The sequence below is a fragment of the Calypte anna genome, chromosome 19, assembly GCF_003957555.1.
Source record: "Calypte anna isolate BGI_N300 chromosome 19, bCalAnn1_v1.p, whole genome shotgun sequence".
NCBI lineage: Eukaryota > Metazoa > Chordata > Aves > Apodiformes > Trochilidae > Calypte > Calypte anna.
In genome coordinates this window covers 6,609,379-6,628,316 of record NC_044264.1, presented here as the reverse complement: position 1 = coordinate 6,628,316, position 18,938 = coordinate 6,609,379, and the positions used below count along the sequence as shown (strand labels likewise).

Sequence of the window (18,938 nt, the reverse complement as noted above, 5' to 3'; positions counted from 1 at the left end):
TACCCCAAACCACTCCCCACTGAGAGGCTATAAAAGACCTGAACCCTCCCTGTGGTGCGTTTGTTTTTGTGGGAGGGGGTGTACAGGAAGTTACCGGGAAGCAGCACACCGGCTGTCCTCTTTGTCCCTCCCGTGTTCCCGCACGTCCCTCTCTGTCCCCCCGTGTCTCTCCCGCGTCCCCCCCGTGCCCCCGCCGCGTTCCCCCCGTGTGTGTCCCCTGTGCCTCCCCGTGTCCCTTCCCCGTGTCTCCGCCGCTGCTGCCGCCGCTCCCTCCGGGAAAGCTCCGCTCGGCCCCGCCGCCGGCTCCTCCCCTCCCAGCAACCGCCACTCCGGGTGTGCGGGCGGTCGGCCCCGCCACCGCCACGGCGGGACCGGGATCGGGAGCGGGGTCGGGACCAGGGAGAAAAGGAGAAAGGGGAGGAGGGGGGCGAGGAACACGGGCCGGGGGTCGCCATGCCGCTGCCCGTCCTGCTGCTCGGCCTCCTCCTCCTCATCGCGCTGCTCGTCGGGCTGCTGGCGCGGTCAGGGCCTGGGGAGGGGGGGACGGGGCTGGAGGGAGGGAAACGGGGGGGTCCAGGGGGCTGGCAGTGGGGTGAGAGGGGGGGCTGAGGGGTTCGCTGGGGGTTGGGGGGTGGCGGGGCGGGGCGGGGCGCAGAGGGGAGGCTCTGCTGGGGTGCGGGGGGCATGGGAGGCCCATGGGGCTGGAAGTGGGGTGAGAGGGGGTCTTGGGGTCTCGCAGGGGTTTCGGGGGGTGGGGCTGGGCTGGGGGGTGCGCCGCAAGGGTCAAGGTAGGGGCTAGGAGAGGGGTAGCAGGGCTGTAGGAGTTCCACAGGGGTTTGGGTGAGTGATAGGGCTGGAAAGAGGGGGTCACCAGGATCAAGGAGGAGCTGGCAGTGTGGTGACAGCAGGTTTTGGGGGTCTGCAGAGGGTATTTTTCTGTATGATGGGTCTGGCTGGGGTAGTGTCGGGTGGAGAGGGTGCACAGTAGTCGTGGGGGGGCATGGGGCTTTGTCAGGAGTACCATCGGTTTAGGGGTCCCACAGGGCTGAGGGTGAGGTGTTGGGGGTCTGGGGATCTGCAGGGGTTAAGGGGGACTTTTGGGGGATTTGGATTTTGGATTTTGTCAGGTGTTTGGGGTGGCTCACAGGGCTGGGGGACAGGTGTTGAGGTGTTGGGGAGAGCCTGCAGAGGTTTGGGGGGTCCTAGGGCTGAGCGAGGGCGTGGTCAGGGGCTGAGGGCTTACAGGAGCCCAGAGCTCTCAGGGGTGGGCATGGGGTGCCAGGGGGGTGTAGGGGTCAAAGGGGTCTCTCCAGACCGGAGGAGGTGTCATAGCTTGCGGGGACCCTGTAGGGGTCCTGGGAGCTCCCATCCAACTGTGGGGTCTGGAGATGGTGCTCGAGGGGCCCCCAGCCCCAGCTGATCCTGGCTTTCTGCCTGTCCCCGTAGATGGTTGTTATGCCACTTGGCTGTCACCTGGTGCCGGCGGAAGCTTCATGCGGAGCTGAAGGTCGGATCCTTTGGCTTCTTCTGGGCGCAGAACATCAGCCTCAAGTTCCAGCAGGAGCAGCAGACTGTGGTGGGTATCCTGGTGAGGGGCTGTCACCAGAAGATAAGGGCAGAGAGGACACTGCTGTCACTTCCAGGCTACCAGCAAGGTCCCTGCAGCCAAACTCCTGTCATGCAGCCCCATATCTGGTGGCAGAGCCTTCCTCCCACCACCAAACTTGGGGTTTTTGGCTGATGCCAGGCGCTGGGAGCAGAGTGGGAATGTTGGGTTGAGCATCACAAGGCAGAACCAGGTCATTTCTTTGATCTACCTGTGCATCCTTGCAGGAGATTGACAACATCTGGATCTCCAGTAAACTGAGCCGGGACCTGCCGTACGTACCCCTGCCCCTGTTCCCTCCCTGCTCTCTTGGGGGGCCTGGCTCATCCCTGGCCCCACTACCTGCCTTCTGCAGCCTTTACACTTCTCTGTAGTGCCCGTTTTCCCATGGTCTGTGGGGAAGTCACTCTGTGTGGGACTGAGTCTCTCTTCTCCAGGGTGGCAGTGTCTTGTAGATGTCAGTGTGCTGCTCCTGCATGTCCCAGGGTGGGGGGCACCCCTGGTGATGGGGCTGGGTGTGCCATCTGTGAGCTCTTTTAAGAGCTGGCTTGTGCTGCTCTCCCACAGGCACTACTTTGAGCTGTGCTTAGGAGAGGTGCGAATCCGCACAGATCTCCAGAAGGGGCTTGGGTTCCAGTCATCCATCCCGGAGCCTCCCAGAAAAGCTGATGGAGGTGGAAACAGAACAGACTTGACTCTTAAATCCTCTCTGCTGAGGCTTCTTAGCCAGGTGAGGCACTGCCTTGGTGAGAGGCTGTTGTGGGCCGCACTGCTGTTGGACATCCCTCATGGCAGCACCTTTGCCCCCAGCTCTTCTCCATCCACATGGACTCCATCAACATCATGGTTCTGCATGTGGCCACCTCAGAGTCTCTCTGGCACATCCAGGCCAGCAAGACCCGTGTCCTCCTGAATGGTAACGGGAAGAGGTAATGCTGTCCTCATGTGCCCCTCTGCTCTCCCCACCTGGCCCCGGATCCCAGAGGACAGGGAGGCTCCTCCAACCCCAACCTGATGGTCTCAACTCTCAGTCCTACTCAACAGCATCCCATGTCACCTGGATGTGACACATCATCTCCTCTGAGGCTGGCCTGGTCCTTCTTCCCTTCATGGGAAGCACGAGCTGTGTGTTCTCCAAATTATGGATGGATTTGGGGTTTGCTTTGCTGTTGGGAGGACTTGGTGCAGGGACTTGGGGTTCCTGTGTCACACAGGCAGGGGTTTGGTATGGAGAACCCACAACCTCTTCTCTGCTCTCCCCAGCCTGATCTGCGAGGTGAGCCTGAAAAAGGTGAACAGCAAAGTCCTGAGGAGCAGTGAGCTGGTGAGTGCTGGAGGCAGGGAAAACTCAACTCTTGGAGCCATGAGAACCTGTCCCAGCCTGTGGCTGGGCTATGGTCAGGCTGGGTGATGCTGCAAGGGTCCAGGCCATGCCTGGAGGTTCACCTGCAGAGTGGTGGGTGACTCCCTTTGCACTGCAATGTCCCCATACAGAATGACAGCTGCCTGGTAGAGCTGGCCCTGGCTCTTTCCCTCTCACTGGAGATCAGCAGCAAATGGCGGCTGGTGGGTGTCCGGCTGCACGTCTGGACACTGCAAGCAGAACTGCACGAAGGGCTTTTCTACAGCCCACTGCTGCACTGTGTCACAGCAGGGACCCAGCATCCCAACACAGGTTGGGGACAGGGATAAGGACAAGCCCTGGGCAGGGCAGGGGCTGACAGTCCCCACGCTTGCACTGAAGCCAAAGGAATTTGGCTGTGCAGGGTCTGGGGGTTTGGGCAAGAGCCTTCCAGTGACTCCTTGTGTCCCTCTCCAGGATCAGGGGAGCCTCTGAACTCCCCATCTCTGCTGAGCAGGGACACACTGCAGCTCATCCCCAGGAGGGTGGAGGTGAAGATGGAGAGCACCAGTGTGGTGCTGTCTATGAACAGCCAGAAGAGGTAAGGAGAAGGGAGAGGCTGTCCTAGCCCCAAGTTCCCCCATGGGAAGGACTGAGCTTGGCCTGGGGCTGGGCTCCTGGGGAAGGAGGAAGGCTCATGAGCTGGTTCTCCATCTCCCTGATGGGATGAGAGCGCTGGGCTGGGCTGCAGCTGGGCACTGGCTGGTGTCTTTGTCCCTGCTATTGTGCCAGTCAGCTGGGGATGGGGGATAGGGAGATGGAGGAGATGATGGTGCAGTGCCTGGCAGTGACTCCCTACTTCTCCCAGGCACCTCACCTGGAGTCTGAAGCTGCTGCAGTTTCTATATCAGCGTGAGGAGGAGCAGATCCCTCTGCGCAACTTCACGCCCACCTCAGACCTGGACCAAATGAGTGTAGACCTCCAGCTGGAGGGCAAGTAACCAGGAGGGCCCCTGCAGGACCAGAATGCCATCACTGCCTTCACCACCCCTTACTTCTGCTCCTCTCTCCCCCCAGATGGCCTTCTTCTGTCCCAGAGTCGCCAACGCATTGTGTGCCACAACTCTCTGAAGACCAGTGTTCAGGTGAGTGAGCACGGGGCACGCTCCTGTCCCCTGGGGGTGGGGGTTTCAGCTCTTGGCATGAGTTCTTTGCCACCTGGCCCTCTCCCTGCTGTAGGTCACAGCCATTGACCTCTCGGCTGCTGTGCTGCTCAATACCTGCATCATCCACTATCGCCACCAAGAGTTTTCACACTGGCTGGGCCTCTTGGCACGGAAACACAAGTGCCAGGCGGTGGCTGTCCCCAGCCAAGGGCACAAGGGAAGGTAAACTTGGCCTCAGCACAGCTGCTGGTATCGCAGTTTTGTTTCCTCTTGCCTACCATGCTCTGGCAGGGTGCGCAGGCACCCAGCACCTTTTCTACCCTGTGCACAGCTTGTGGGACAGGGTGGCTGGTACAGGGGGTAGGAGGGGGTTGGTGGGACCCTGCTGGGGACGGTGTCACTCTGGGCTGGCTCCCTGCCAGCCTCCATGGCACGCCAGACCCCAGTAAGCACCCATTCTTGCTTGTCCTGTGCAGGAAGTATCCCCAGATCATAGCTCCTATCATCTTGTGTGCCTCACTCTCCAATGTCAATGTGTCAGTGCAGCTGGGGGACACGCCACCCTTTGCCCTGGGCTTCAACTCCATCTCTGCAGGTACAGGCTGGCAGCTGGCAGTGGGGTGGCTGCTGGGAGTCTGTGTCTCTACCAGAAAGCCACAGAGAGGGCTGTGCCACCTCTGTACTTGCCCATGTCTGTGTCTGGCCAGGGGCTGTGGAGCCCAGCCTGGTTGTGTCTGGGTTGCCCTTGTGCAGGGGCAGCTGAGTAGGCAGCAGCAAGCCCTGCCTGCACACACCACCCCCCTCTCTGCCCGCAGACTACCAGCACCTGCGGCCACAGAGTGTGCACCAGCGAGTGGTGCTGGCTGTGGACCACCTCTGCTGGCGCGTGGGCAATGACTCGCACATCCAGCGTGCCCCCCATCCCCCCAACATGCACGTGTGGGGAGAAGCCCTCATCCTTGACTCCTTCAACCTGCAGGTGAGGGGCAAGGGGTGGCTCTTAGAGGGGGGGGATGCCCCTTTGCAACTCTGTGCAGGTGGCATGGGGACACGTGAGGACATCCTGCAGCCTGGTAGATCATCCTGTTTGTCCTACAGGGCAGTTACAACCAGCCCCTTGGCATGTCCAGTGCCCAGTCAGACACACTTTTCCTGGACTGCACCATCCGGGGTTTGCAAGTGGAGTTATCAGATGCCTGCACCGAGTGCCTGGTCAGGGTCCTGCCCCTGTTCTGCCCACAGCCCAGTGGAGCCAAGCTCACCCAGCAGCCACCCTCTGCCTCAGCTGAGCCCTGGGGGCTGCTCTGGAAGGTGGATCTGAAGGTAGAGGATGTGAACCTTTTCACACTGTCAGCTCTGGTGGGTAAGTATTATCCATGCTGATCCCAGGTGGCTGTCCAGCAACAACCTGGCAGTCAGAAGAACCTTTGATGTTGTGGTGTGCCCCCTCCATGCCTCCAGTATTGATGTGTCATCTCTCTAGGTGCCCTGGAGTTGCGGCTGGACACGCTGACCATCCTGGGGAGTGCTGAGAGCTGCACGGTCAGTGTCCAGGGCATGGTGCTGGCCTTGGTGAAGAGCATCATGGAGAAGATGCAGCCATGCTGCAAAGCTCCTGCCATCCCCAACCCAATGGCCAACCTCTCCATGCTCTCTGTCACCTACCACAACAGCATCCGCTCCTTGGAGGTCAGTTGGGGTGTTGGGTCTCTGTTTTATCCTGCACTGGTGGGACTCGGGTGGATGTGATAGGGAGGGGAGAATTGGTTGGCAACAAAAGGTACTGGAAAGGAGAATGGGTCTGGGCTGGACCTGGGGGTGACTTGGTGCCTGGTGGCTCTCTTCATTGTAGGTGCAGTGTGGCGAGGGGCTGGTGGTGCTGTGGAGCCCCCCTGACCACATGCACTTGTACCATCACACCCTGGCCACCCTGCAGTGCCATGAAGCCTTGTGTAGTGCCCTGGGCCACAGGACGCCTTCCTCCCTGCCTTTGGAGAGCCCAGAGTCCCACCCGGCCACCCCTATGGAAACACCAGGGCCCCTCCAACCAGATGGGACCCTCCCCAAAAGACTTCTGTCCCTGTCCCTGGAGCTGAGCTCTTCCAAGTTGACAGCCTTTGTCTCTGAGGCCAACTACATCAGCCTGGCTGCTGAGAGGACCTCCCTGAGCTGGCATGGGGGGGCCCTGCATGGCTACTGCCCTGAGCTGGCTGCCGGCTTTGACGGACACAGCATCTTCAGCTTCAAGGAGGTGGAGGTGAAGCTGCTGCCAGAACTGGAGGAGGTCATCCTGCACCGCTGCGCCTTCCCCACCCTGCGCACCCTCCGCAACCGTGGCTGGGCCTTCTCCTTCGCCAGCATCACCGTTGAGTTCCCCTACCAGTACGACTTCTCCCGCACGCTGGATGCTGCCGTGGGTGTGCAGAAGTGGCTGAAGGGTCTTCACCGTCGTGGGCAGCCCCCCAGCATGGCACTGCCCCCTGACCTCCTGCTCAAAGTGACGCACTTCTCCTGGGTCTTCCTGGATGATGTCTTTGAGGTCAAGTTGCGAGACAACTATGAGTTGATGAAGGACGAGAGCAAGGAGAGCGCCAAGCGATTGCAGCTGCTGGATGCCAAGGTGGCCGCGCTCCGCAAGCAGCACGGTGAGCTGCTGCCTGCCCGCAAGATCGAGGAGCTCTACGCCTCGCTGGAGAAGAAGAACATCGAGATCTACATCCAGCGCTCGCGGCGCCTCTATGCCAACACGCCCATGCGGAGGGCCCTCCTCACCTGGACCTTATCTCACCTGGAGCTGGTGGCCATGGCTGATGAGTCCTTCCATGGCACAGAGCGGGTGTTGGAGCAGATGAGGGACATGGACAGTGTCAGTCCGTTTCCCCCTGAGGGTCTGGAGATGGTCACCCAGTGGTGCCGCATGATGAAGGGCAGAGTTGGCAGCTTCTTTGGTGAGTTGCTTTGTGTGAGGGTGCCTGTGGAGGACACCACAGTGACTGTGTGGCCTGGATTCCCAGGATAAGGACCTGCTGGCTGTGTAACCAAGCAGGAACAGTAATTTTTGGAGGTCCAAGGGAGTGGGAAGGGAGCAGAGATGTGACAGTGGTTCCTACCATGGCCCAGAGGGGGGAAGTGGGGCGGTGTCCCTTTGCTGCCCTGTGTCTCAGCCCTTCCTCTGCCTGCAGTGCGGATCCGTGACTACCCCCGCTACCTCTTTGAGATCCGGAACTGGCAGCTCTCTGGACGGTTGATTGGAGCTGAGCAGTGTGGCCAGGCCTGCTCCCGGCGCCGACAGGTCCTGAAGCTGGGGCGTCCCTGGGGGGATGCAACAGTGGAGAGGAACATGCCACCCTTGAAGTTCTACCATGACTTCCACTGTAAGAGCTGGAAGGACAAGGGGGCTCTGTGCCAGGGTGGTGATAAGGCAAAAGGCTGAGACAATATCTGTGTCCCCAGCTGAAATTTCCCAGTACACCGTCGTGTGGGGGCCCTGCTGGGACCCGGCCTGGACCCTCATCAGCCAGTGCGTGGATCTCCTCACCAAGCCCTCAGAGGACCCCAGTGCCCCGTTGCCCTGGTGGGATAAGAACCGCCTTCTCTTCCACGGGGACTGGCACATGGACATTGAACAGGCCAACCTGCACCAGCTGGCCACTGAGGTAGGTACCACCAGGCTGGGGAGCAGCATGTGGTGTGGAGCTGGCTCACACCACCCTCTCCCCACCCTTGTCCTTGCAGGACCCCTACAATACCACAGAGAACATGCACTGGGAATGGAGCCACCTCTCCTTCCACTGGAAACCTGGGCAGTTTGTCTTTAAGGGCAACCTGGACGTCAACGTCCGAACAGCCTCCAAGTGAGTGTGGGCCCAGGAGCATGAGGGCTGCCACAAGTGCCTGGGAGGTTACCAAGGTCTCTTTTCCTGTTCAGGTATGATGACTGCTGCTTCCTGCACCTGCCTGACCTGTGCATGACACTGGACCTGCAGTGGCTGTGCCACGGGAACCCCCATGACCACCATAGTGTGGTGCTGCGCTCCCCCGAGTTCCTGCCCGAGATGCCAGTGGGGCAGCAGTACGATTCCTACCATGCCTTCCGCTCTGAGAACCTCAACCTCTCCATCCGGATGGACCTGACACGGCCCAGTGAGGGTGGGTGATGGTGTCCCAAGGGTCCTTCAGGGCTGGATTTAGCATCCTGGGTTGGGTGCTGCCATCTCACTGCCCCGTGGTGCTGGCTAACAGCAGGTGTATTCTCAGAGCACTCCCAGCCCCGGATCCTGCTCTACAGCAGCACCCTCCGCTGGATGCAGAACTTCTGGGCCACCTGGACCAGCGTGACGCGCCCCATCTGCCGTGGGAAGCTCTTCCACAACATGAAACCCAGTAAGAAGAAGTTAGGGCAGCATTACAAGCAGCTGTCTTACACTGCACTCTTCCCGCGGTTGCAGGCAAGTCCTTGGGGGTGAGGGTCTGGTGTTATCCCCTGGTTCTGCCTGCGCTGGGCTCTCAGCCTCTGCTTCCTGTCCCCATACAGGTCCACTACTGGGCTTCTTTTGCCCAGCAGCGGGGAATCCAGGTGGAGTGCTGTCAGGGGCACATCTTCACTCGTGGCACTCAGCGACTTATCCCACAAGGTGAGTAGGGGCTCTGCTGGCTTCCACGGGTGGCAGGGTCCCAGCTGACCCCTCTCCCTGTTCCCCAGCTGGTACAGTAATGCGGCGCTTGATTTCGGAGTGGAGCATCACACAGATGGTGAGTGACCTGAGCCAGGTCACCGTGCACCTCATGGCTTCCACTTGTGACGAGAATGCTGACCACCGGCTTGACACCCTGGTGAAGAAAACCCACCTGCTGAGCCTGTCCTCCCTCACCTACCAGCGGCACAGCAACCGCACGGCTGAAGAGGTACTGCTGCAATCACACGGGACATGGCAGCCTGTGTGGGTCTGATGGCATCCCCCTTGGACAAGGGCTCTTTGGGTGCAATAGGAGAGAGATTTGGCTGGAGAGGAGACTGGCCTGCAGGGCCTCTGATCTCCTGAACCCAAAGGGATGCCTTCCTCCAGCATCCGAGTATAAGACCCGGGTGAGGCTCCACTGTGAACCCCCAGGCTCTGGCCCCCATGCCCTGCCTGTGGGGATTGGCAGGACTCTAAGCTCCCATGTGTGAGGCCCGTGGGCAGGGGCTGGCTTTGCCGTGCTGAGTTTCTGACCCTGTGTCCAGGAGCTGCCCCTGCGGGATGGGGATGATGGTTTCCACACGCATCAGCTGCACTTGGTGGACCTACGGGCGTCCTGGACCACCACCAACCGGGACATTGCCTTCGGCCTCTATGACGGCTACAAGAAAGCGGCTGTGCTCAAGCGCAACCTCTCCACCGAGGCCCTGAAGGGGCTGAAGATTGACACGCAGCTGCAAGCCAAGAAGCTGAAGCGGGGCCCGCTCTCTGCTCACTCTGTCCCTGCCAGAGTCACCGCTCCCATCACCAGTGGTCGTCCCGAGAGGGCCTCCTCTGGGGGTGAGCACGGACATGCCTTCAGCCAGCAGCATGCATGTCAGCCCAAAGTTGTGCCTGCTGTCACCCTGTCATCCCCCATTCAGCCCTCCACAGCCTCCCACTGACCCTTTCTCCTTCCCCAGGTGCCTACATGCTGCAGAAGCTTATCGAGGAGACGGACAAGTTCGTGGTCTTCACAGAGGAGGAGTCGGGGGCCAGTGAGCAGCTGTGCGGCATTGCCGCTTGCCAAACTGATGACATCTACAACCGCAACTGCCTCATCGAGCTGGTCAACTGCCAGGTGCCTGTCCTTGGGTGACCTGCCTGGATCCCTGGCCTTGCTGTCACCGGGGCCGTGCCTGCCCCAGAAGATCTCATCTGTCCCCTGTGGTCTTTCCCTCCACAGATGGTTCTGCGTGGTGCCGAGACAGAGGGCTGTGTGATCGTGTCTGCTGCCAAGGCCCAGCTGCTGCAGTGCCAGCACCATCCTGCCTGGTATGGAGACACACTGAAGCAGAAGACATCCTGGACCTGCTTGCTGGATGGCATGCAGTACTTTGCCACAACAGAGAGTGGCCCCACTGAGAGGGAGCATGGACAGCTTTGGCTGGAGGTGGGTGGCTTGGGAGGCCTGTAAGTTGCATGACCATGGCAGGAAGAGGAGGGACAGCCATCAGTGTCTCCTTGCCTCCCCAGGTGAAAAATATTGAGGAGCATCGGCAGCGGAGCCTGGACTCGGTGCAGGAGCTGATGGAGAGTGGGCAGGCAGTGGGGGGCATGGTCAGCACCACCACAGGTAATATCCACTGAACTGGCTGCTGCATCTGCCCCAAAATCACTCATGTGGGATCTCCAACATGGTGCTCTGACTGTGGTCTCCCTGCCTGTCCCCAGATTGGAACCAGCCCTCAGAAGCCCAGCAGACCCAGCAAGTGCAAAGGATCATCTCTCGCTGCAGTTGTCGTATGTACTACATCAGCTACAGCCATGATATCGACCCCGAGCTGGCCACGCAGATAAAGCCCCCCGAGACTCCTGCCAACCAGGAGAAAGAGGACCTGCTGAAGAAGCAGGAGGGTGGGTACCTCCAGGCACTGTGTCTCAGGAGGGAGAGCTCTAGCATGACTTACAAGTGCTGGCTGAGTCCCGGGATGGTCTGTCTCGGCCCTGCTGAGATCAGAGGGTGTACACAGAAGGTGTCCCTAGCCACGTGACAGTGCACCAGAAGACGCTGGACACATTCTGAATGCTGGAGCCAGTGTAACCACCTTGGTTCATTCCCCATCCTTGCCATCTTTGTCTGGGCCCAATGTACATCCACTTTCTGGCCATGTTGAGCCCACCACTTGCCCTTTGTTTGTCGTTATAGGAGCTGTAGATACATTCACACTGATCCACCACGACCTAGAGATCTCCACCAACCCTGCACAATATGCCATGATCCTTGACATAGTCAACAACCTGCTGCTGCACGTGGAGCCCAAACGCAAGGTACCCACATGGCCCCAGGTCACCATGTCACTCACCATGCCCAGGGCAATCCTAACCTTCCTCTGTCCCTGTGCCCAGGAGCACAGTGAGAAGAAACAAAGGGTGCGCTTCCAGCTGGAAATCTCCAGCAACCCTGAGGAGCAGCGCAGCAGTATCCTCCACCTGCAAGAGGCTGTGAGGCAGCACGTTGCCCAGATCCGGCAGCTGGAGAAGCAGATGTACTCCAACGTGAAGGTCAGCCCACATCCAGGGCAGGGCATGGCTCCCAGGAGTCCCTGCTCTGGGGTGGAAGGTGCTGAAGGTTGTCTGTCCTTCAGTCTCTGCAGGATGACAGCAAAAATGAGAGCCTGCTTGACCTCAACCACAGGCTGCAGCAGCAGCTGAGCCAGGAGAAAGCTGATCTGCAGCTAGAGAGCGAGGAGCTGAACATCCTGATCAGGTAGGGGCCATCTCTGGCTTCCCTAGCATTGCCTCCCCTTTATTCCAGGGCTTCCAAATCCCAGCCCTCCCCTCTCTGCTGCAGGTGCTTCAAGGATTTCCAGCTGCAGCGAGCCAACAAGATGGAGCTGCGGAAGCAGCCGGAGGATGTGAGCGTGGCACGGCGGACTGAGTTCTACTTTGCCCAGGCACGGTGGCGCCTGACCGAGGAGGACGGGCAGCTGGGAATAGCTGAGCTGGAGCTCCAGCGCTTCCTCTATAGCAAGGTACAGAGCTGGCTGGTGCCACCTGCAGCCCCCAAGCTGGGGCCTGGAATGTGCAGGGCTGAGGGATCTCTGTGCGCAGGTGAACAAGTCTGATGACACGGCTGAGCATCTGCTGGAGCTGGGCTGGGTCACGATGAACAACCTCCTGCCCAATGCTGTATACAAGGCAAGTGGCAGATGATGGGAGCAGCCCTGTGCCCTGGGGGCCCATGGGTGGCGTGTCCTCACCCCAGCCACCCATTGTCATCTTCCCTGCAGGTGGTGCTGCGTCCCCAGAGCTCCTGCCAGTCTGGACGGCAGCTGGCATTGAGAATCTTCAGCAAGGTCCGGCCACCTGTGGGTGGCATCTCCATCAAGGAGCACTTCGAGGTGCCAGGGATGGGCAGGGAGGTGACAGGGTCCCGCGGGGCACAGGCAGCATGTGCTGAGGTCTGACACCACACTCTCCCACAGGTGAACGTGGTACCCCTCACCATCCAGCTCACCCACCAGTTCTTTCACAGGATGATGGGTTTCTTCTTCCCCGGACGCAATGTTGAGGAGGAGGAGGTGGGGGATGAAGAAGACAAGTCCAAGTTGGTGACAACAGGTGAGAAGTTCATGGTCGTCCTCTTTCCCAGCACCAGTTGCTGGCTGTTGAGGAGCAGGGACTTGTGGTCTCTCCTGTGGGCAGGGAGCCTTTCGGGGGGCATCCAGGTCATGGCTGGCTCTGAGCTGGACACCAACCATCTCCTCCTGCCTTGTTTGTCTCAGGGATCCCTGTGGTGAAGCCACGGCAGCTGATCGTGGCCGATGACTCGCTGGGCCCTGGGAAGGGAGTTGGTCAGGGGCTGAATCGGACATCAGGGGTCAGGAGATCATTTCGAAAAGCACCTGAGGTATCTGCTGCTGCGTTGAGGAGGGAATGTGGGAGAGCCCTGCTGCAGAGCCAGCCTGTTTTCTCTCAGCTGCAGGGCTGGGTAGTGATGTCCCCATCCTGCCTGTCTGTCCCTGTTTTCTCTTACTCCCTTCCATGAATATTTGCATCCTTTACAACTAAGCACCTGCACACTCAGTGCAATCACTGCAGCATCTCAGTGCCAGAGCTGTTCTCACCTCTCCCTCGTGGAACAATGCCATGGCCTAGTGCCCAGCTGTCCCTTCCCTGCTGGTTCCCAGCTGTCTCCTTTCTTCTTCCTTTCTTCTCATGGCTCCTGCTCTGTCCCCAGCATCCTGTGGATGACATCGACAAGATGAAGGAACGTGCAGCCATGAACAACTCCTTCATCTACATCAAGATCCCGCAGGTTCCACTCTGTGTCAGCTACAAGGTGGGACTGGACATGCTGGGGAGGGCACACAGCCCGTCTGGCTGGGGGGGTGCCTGGGTCATCATCCCACTCTGCCTGACACCTCTGTCACCCAGGGCGAGAAGAACAGCGTGGACTGGGGTGACCTGAACCTGGTGCTGCCGTGCCTGGAGTACCACAACAATACGTGGACATGGCTGGACTTTGCCATGGCGGTGAAGCGGGACAGCCGCAAAGCCTTGGTGGCACAGGTACATGGGACTTCAGCCCACAGTGACTCCTCCCTGCTCACAGGGAGGGAGCTAGAGCTCTTTTTCCTGGGATGAGGGTGGTTCTTTGGAGCGGGAAGCAGCCTGGCTAGCTTGGCAGCTTGTCCTCTCACCCATACCAAGACATCTGAGTGAGGCCTTGGGGTACTGAGCCCCCTAAAATCCTGCGACAGGTGATCAAGGAGAAGCTACGCCTGAAGCCAGCAGCTGGTGCAGAGGCTCGGGGAAAGCTGGAGAACAAATCAGATGGGACCATCCAACAGCAGGAGGAGGACGAGAAGGCACGCCTGCTCATTGGGCTGAGCGTGGGCGAGAAGAACCCCAGCAAGAAGTCGATTTTTGGCAGGCGCAAATAACGCAGCACCCGGCAGGCCGGGAAGGGACTGGGGTGCCCTGTGCTCCCCCCGTCCAGAGGGGCATCCCAGTGGTGGGATGGGGGGCCTGCGCTGCTCTGTGCAGCGGTGCCCAAGGTAAGGGTTAGCCATGTGCAGGCCCTCAGTAGCCCCAGGGGTGCAGCAGCATGGGGAGGTGGGGCGCAGGGTGCTCCGGAGCCGCTTTGTGGGCTGCGCACCCCCATGTCTGCTTTGAGGGGTGCATACCCCTGTGCCAAGGGCTCCTGCGAGCTTCCCCCCATTCCCTCCCTGCTGTGCGGGTGCTGGGCCAGGCCCCTGGGCCCAGTGAAGCAGCAGGATCGCTCCGGGCTGGGATAAAGGCGAACGGGAGAGACTTCAAATAAAGAGTTTTTATTTGGAACAGCCTTGGTCCACAGGCTCGTCCCTTTCCTCCCTGTCACGCCACAGTGCCCTGCTCAGTGCTTTCCCACCCCTCATTTCGGCATCACCCACCACATGTGGCTTCATGACCTTCCCCAGGGGCAGCTGCTTTGGGGCCCCCGGGGTCCCTGGCAGCATCCCCTTTGTCCCTCTCCTGTTCCCATCTGTGGTCGCTGGGTGTAAGGGGTGGGTGCATGGTTGAAGAGGGAACCCTAAAGTGGGCAAGGGGTGGTGTGGTGGTTCCCTGCACAGAGTGAGGGGTGTGGGGATCAGTCACGGGGGGCGTACAGCCAGTGCAGAGAGGGGTGGGCTCGGTGCAAGAGGTTGTCCCAGGGTGCGCAAGGGGGAGCAGCCGCGGTGCTCGGCCCCGGGGTGGAGGGTGGTCGCACCCGGGCGGGGCGGGGCGGGGCGGTGGGGTTATGTAAAGCGGCGGATTACCGGGGCTCGGGCCCGGGGCCTCGATGGGAACAACGAGCAGCGGCCCCGGACCAGCCCCGGCCCCAGCGCGGCCCCCTCAGGTGCGTGCGGCGGCAGCCCCGGGGGAACCCCCCCCCCCCCCTCCGCCTCGGGGTTCCCCTGCCGCCCCGATAATGCTGCCCCCCCTCTCCTCCTCCCGGTTCCGCAGGGCAGCGCCGCGGGGTCCTGGGTACGGACGCTGCTGGGCCGTGCCGCCGTGCCCATACCGTTGCCGGTACCGGTGCCGGGGCTCGCCCTAGCCCCGCGGGGCCCCGCCGAGGATCCGCCGCTACCCGGCTGGCCGCTGCCGCAGCTCGTCTCGCTTTTCCTGCCGGAGTTCCCTGTTCGCCCCTCCGCCCGCCAGCAGCAGCTCAAGGTGCCATCCCGGGAACCCCTATCCTCTTACCGGCGTCCCGGCGCATTCTAACGGGGTGTCCTACCATCCTACCGTGGTTCCGGCTCATCCGTCTCGGGAAGCCCCGGGCTCTTTAACGGGTCCTTGCACGTCCTACCGGAGTCCCTGCACGTTCTACCGGGGTCCCCCACCTTCCCGTGCATCCTTCTGGGGGCCCCCTGTGTCCTCCCGAGCCGTCCGTGCCTCCCATGCCGTCATCCTGCGCGCACCTACCTTACCGGCTCTCCCGGCACACCGTATCGGCTTCCCTGCGCATCCTACTGGCGTCTTCAGCTGTCCCACCGCACCGGCTCCCATTTTACCGGCGCTGGATCCCCGTGCTGAGTCTCTTTACGTCCTGCCGGGGTCCCTCTGCACCCTAACCGTGTCCCCAGGTGTCCTAGCGGGATCCTGTGTGTCTTACTGCGGTCCCGTGTATCCACAATCGCTGTGCTGGGATCCTCATGTCCCTGTCCCCCCATCTCATATGCCCCATAATGTGCCCCTGTGGGCATATGCCCCTCATATGCCCCTGTGTCCCACTGGCGTCCCTGTTGGGTCCTCCAGGTCACCCGTGTCTCACTGAGGTCTTTGTTGGGTCTTCCTGCTCCCCATGTACCCCCACTGCTCTCCTTGGTTGTGCTGTGCCACTTCCCCACACAGGACTCCAGACCCTGCCCCACCCTGAGCACCCCAAATCTGTCTCTGTAAGATGTTCACGTCCTGCTTCCCAACTTCCCAGATCTTGGGCTTTGTGGCCAAAGGCTCCTTCGGGACCATCCTCAAAGTGCTGGACTGTGGGAGGGAGAAGGTCTGCGCCGTGAAGGTGGGTGATGCCCTCGGGCCACATGGGTGCTCCCGATTACCCCTTGGTCCCCTGTAACAGCTCCTTGCCCACCCCCACCCCCCAGGTGGTGCCCAAAGTGGAGGTGCTGCGCCGTGATACCCTCAAGCAATGCAAGGAAGAAGTCAGCATCCAGGTTAGTGGGGACCCCAGTCTGGGACTGGGGGGAGGAGGGGGATGATGTCGGGTGGCCGTGGGGACAGCAGAAGGCTACCAGGGCTACAGAGGGAGGGTGGCAGGAGTAGGGTCCCCATGGGTGCCCCACCCTGGGAGCCGCTCACCCTCTCTGCTTTGTGTGCCCAGCGACAGGTCAGGCACCCGTTTGTCCACGGGCTGGGGGACAGCTGGCAGGGTCAGCGCCACCTCTTCATCAGTGAGTGACCATCTGCCTGTGGGCTCCCCCTGCCCCCCCTCCCTCACTCCCTCCCTCCCCGCGCACGTGTCCCCGCTGCCTGCACACGTGTCCCCGCACACGCGCGCTCCCCCCGCCGTACCCTGCGGGGATCCATGTGCTCAGCTGCCGGCTCCCACCCCGCACCCACCGCAGGGATGGGGGGATGGGCACAAGCCACAGTGGGGCAGGGACTGTAGTGGGAGGTGAGTGAGGCGACCCTGCCAGGGTGCCTGCTTGGGCCTGTTGGTCCTGATGTCTGTGTCACCTCGGTACCCACATATCCTGTGTGTTCCCAGTGCCTGCGTGACCCTGGGGACTCTGTCACTTTGGTGTCCGTCATAACTACGGTGCCTGTGTCACCTTAGACCTCATGTGGTCCTGGTCCTTATGTGTTCTCAGTGCTCTGGGCTCTTGTGCCCACATCACCTTAGTTCTGGTGCCCATACTGATGCTTGTGCCACCTTAGTACCAATGTGGTCCTGGTGCTTGTGCCACCTTGCTGCCACCTTACAGTCCGAGTTCTTCCATCACCCAGGCATCCACATGTTGTTTGTGCCCATGTCACCTTGGTGGTTCCCCCTTGTGGGAAAACAGTCTGCAGAGGCTTAAGGATTCCATGTGCACATCAATATGATTGTATGAAATTGTTTATTAACAACTTGCACTCCCTTTATATAGAGAAGCCTTGTTTACACAATCATATCATGCAGGTGGCTTTGTATTCCAATTACACATTCCATTCTCATGGAACCTTCTTCTCACATAATTATTTTCCTCTTTTGTTGCCAATTAAGTTATCTCTTTCCCATTAGCTCACTTTTAGAAAGCCTCTAACTAGGCCTCAATAACCATTAACCCAATGTGGCCTAAATTGAAGTAAGTCAGGATTGCTCACAACCTGTATATTTCTGAACTGTTTCCCCAACACTCCCTGCCCCCCATGTCACCTGGGTGCCCATGCCCCTCCTGCTGTTGGTAAAGCATATCACCTGTCCTGGCAGTGTGCACCTACTGCAGCACCGGGGACTTGCACGCGCTGTGGCGTGCTGCTGGGCACTTCGCCGAGACCACCGTCCGCCTGTTTGCTGCTGAGCTGGTGTTGGTGCTGGGTGAGTGGCCTGCCATGCTGGGGACAGCCAGCACTGTCCCCACTGGGCACCTGCGGGCAGGGTCAGCCATGCCCAGGACTGGGCAGCTGCCTCCTGGGTGCCACCACTCTGGCAGAGGATCTGCCACTCTAATGGCTCCATCTTCTCCCCAAGTGTATCTCCATGACCTGGGAATCGTGCACAGGGATGTGAAGGTGGGTGGCAGTGGGGCTGTGGGGGCCATAGGATGGAATGGGAGGGAATGTCTCCAAAACCCCTGGCACAGGGAGACCACCTCAACATCTTGTTTCAGATGGAGAACATCCTCCTGGATGAGAGAGGTAAGATGGTGGCACTGTTGTGGGGATATCCCACCCATGGAGTTATCCTGTCCACAGGAACACCCCATTCATGGGTCTCCACGCTGTGTCTTACCCCACAGGACACCTCAAGCTCACTGACTTTGGCCTCTCCCGGCACCTGCAGTGGGGTGAGCGAGCCCACACCATCTGTGGCACCCTGCAGTACATGGGTAAGGGCTCAGCAGGGATCAATGGGGGGGGTGGAATGGCCCCCCCAGGCATTCACCCTACTCATCCCTGCAGCCCCAGAGGTGCTGAGTGGGGGACCCTACAGCCACGCAGCTGACTGGTGGTCCCTGGGAGTCCTGCTCTTCGCTCTGGCCAGTGGAGAGGTGAGGACTCTGACAGGAGGATATAAAAGTGCCCCGTGGAACCCCTAAATCTACTCCCTGTCCCTCCAGTTCCCTGTGGCACCAGCAGGAGACCATGTGGCCATGTTGGAGCGTGTCAAGCAGAGCAGCTATGAGAGCCCACCTTCCCTCAGCCCCCAGCTGGCCCGGCTACTTGCTGAGGTAACTCTCCTGCCCAGATTTTGGGGGTCCCTGCTGGCCTCCGAGGTTGGATGCTGGGATCTCTGCTGCTCACTGTCCTCCCTCTGTCCCCAGCTGCTGTGCCACAACCCCTTGCACCGCCTGCGCTACCTTTACCACTTTGAGGGTCACCCCTTCTTCCGTGGGGTCACCTTCGACGCTGAGCTGCTGCAGAAGGACCCGGTGGCGGTGGCCGTGGCGCCACGACCCCCTGATCAGCCCCCACCAGACCCTGACACCTTTGCCGACTTTGACTGCGACCTCACCATCCCCCCGGGCCGGCCCTGGCCTGGCTGAGCCACCGTGCCCGTGACTCCCCCAGCATTGCTCAGGGACATCCCCCCTGGCCCCGGCAGCAGGTCGGACCCTGCTGGACTGGGGGTCTCCCTTAGCCCAACACTGTACCTCTCCCCGCGGGAGCAATAAACCCCAGATCCGCGGGCACCACTGCCCTGACTCTCGCAAGACCCCGGGGGGGTTGCGTGTGCCAGGCTGATTCCCCCCTTCCACTGGGGCAAGGGTCTGGGGGCTGTTCCCCCGGGGACAGGCACTGGGGAGAGTGCGGGGGACCTGTGCCCATCGCTCCCCTCCCCTACCATCCCACCCTACTCCACCCTACTCCACCCTACCCTGCCCCACCCCCGCGCCACTCCGTGCCGTGCCATCCCGTGCCATCCCGTGCCGTGCCATCCCGTGCCATCCCATCCCATTCCCATCCCATCCCATCCCATC

The 18,938-nt window shown here is 60.6% G+C and overlaps 2 protein-coding genes across 3 annotated transcripts; both read left to right on the top strand.

The window, feature by feature from the left end:
• The first annotated feature begins 341 nt into the window (after nt 1-341).
• KIAA0100 (KIAA0100 ortholog) lies at nt 342-14,119 on the top strand. 2 transcript variants are annotated; one of them, XM_030462305.1, is made up of 39 exons: nt 342-521; nt 1,447-1,576; nt 1,834-1,880; nt 2,174-2,336; nt 2,417-2,535; nt 2,870-2,930; nt 3,101-3,281; nt 3,426-3,549; nt 3,817-3,941; nt 4,026-4,093; nt 4,188-4,336; nt 4,591-4,709; nt 4,930-5,093; nt 5,213-5,477; nt 5,598-5,803; nt 5,967-7,062; nt 7,297-7,488; nt 7,568-7,770; nt 7,850-7,968; nt 8,043-8,263; nt 8,372-8,562; nt 8,649-8,748; nt 8,817-9,019; nt 9,339-9,633; nt 9,756-9,913; nt 10,019-10,225; nt 10,309-10,408; nt 10,507-10,689; nt 10,982-11,103; nt 11,182-11,337; nt 11,421-11,542; nt 11,627-11,807; nt 11,887-11,973; nt 12,066-12,176; nt 12,261-12,396; nt 12,561-12,685; nt 13,016-13,117; nt 13,213-13,347; nt 13,539-14,119. In XM_030462305.1, exons 1-39 carry the CDS (start codon nt 454-456, stop codon nt 13,719-13,721), a joined length of 6,717 nt encoding a protein of 2,238 aa, XP_030318165.1. In that variant the 5' UTR covers nt 342-453; the 3' UTR covers nt 13,722-14,119. The 2 variants fall into 2 exon arrangements, with proteins under 2 accessions (XP_030318165.1, XP_030318166.1); XM_030462306.1 differs by having other exon boundaries at nt 376-521; nt 3,432-3,549; nt 13,539-14,117.
• Nucleotides 14,120-14,599: 480 nt separating this feature from the next.
• Nucleotides 14,600-18,588, top strand: RSKR (ribosomal protein S6 kinase related). Its single transcript, XM_030462311.1, has 12 exons — nt 14,600-14,656; nt 14,764-14,970; nt 15,731-15,814; nt 15,900-15,968; nt 16,136-16,205; nt 17,228-17,335; nt 17,489-17,529; nt 17,628-17,655; nt 17,757-17,846; nt 17,920-18,008; nt 18,078-18,188; nt 18,282-18,588. Exons 1-12 carry the CDS (start codon nt 14,600-14,602, stop codon nt 18,501-18,503), a joined length of 1,176 nt encoding a protein of 391 aa, XP_030318171.1. The 3' UTR covers nt 18,504-18,588.
• Nucleotides 18,589-18,938: the final 350 nt, after the last annotated feature.

Coding starts and splice junctions, on each gene's coding strand:
- KIAA0100 (XM_030462305.1), top strand. CDS start 454: ATGCCGCTGCCCGTCCTGCTGCTCGGCCTCCTCCTCCTCATCGCGCTG. Junction 8,749..8,816: donor TCAGCGACTTATCCCACAAG/GTGAGTAGGGGC, acceptor CCTGTTCCCCAG/CTGGTACAGTAATGCGGCGC. Junction 10,226..10,308: donor ATGGACAGCTTTGGCTGGAG/GTGGGTGGCTTG, acceptor TTGCCTCCCCAG/GTGAAAAATATTGAGGAGCA.
- RSKR (XM_030462311.1), top strand. CDS start 14,600: ATGGGAACAACGAGCAGCGGCCCCGGACCAGCCCCGGCCCCAGCGCGG. Junction 14,657..14,763: donor CCCCAGCGCGGCCCCCTCAG/GTGCGTGCGGCG, acceptor CCGGTTCCGCAG/GGCAGCGCCGCGGGGTCCTG. Junction 17,530..17,627: donor TCGTGCACAGGGATGTGAAG/GTGGGTGGCAGT, acceptor ATCTTGTTTCAG/ATGGAGAACATCCTCCTGGA.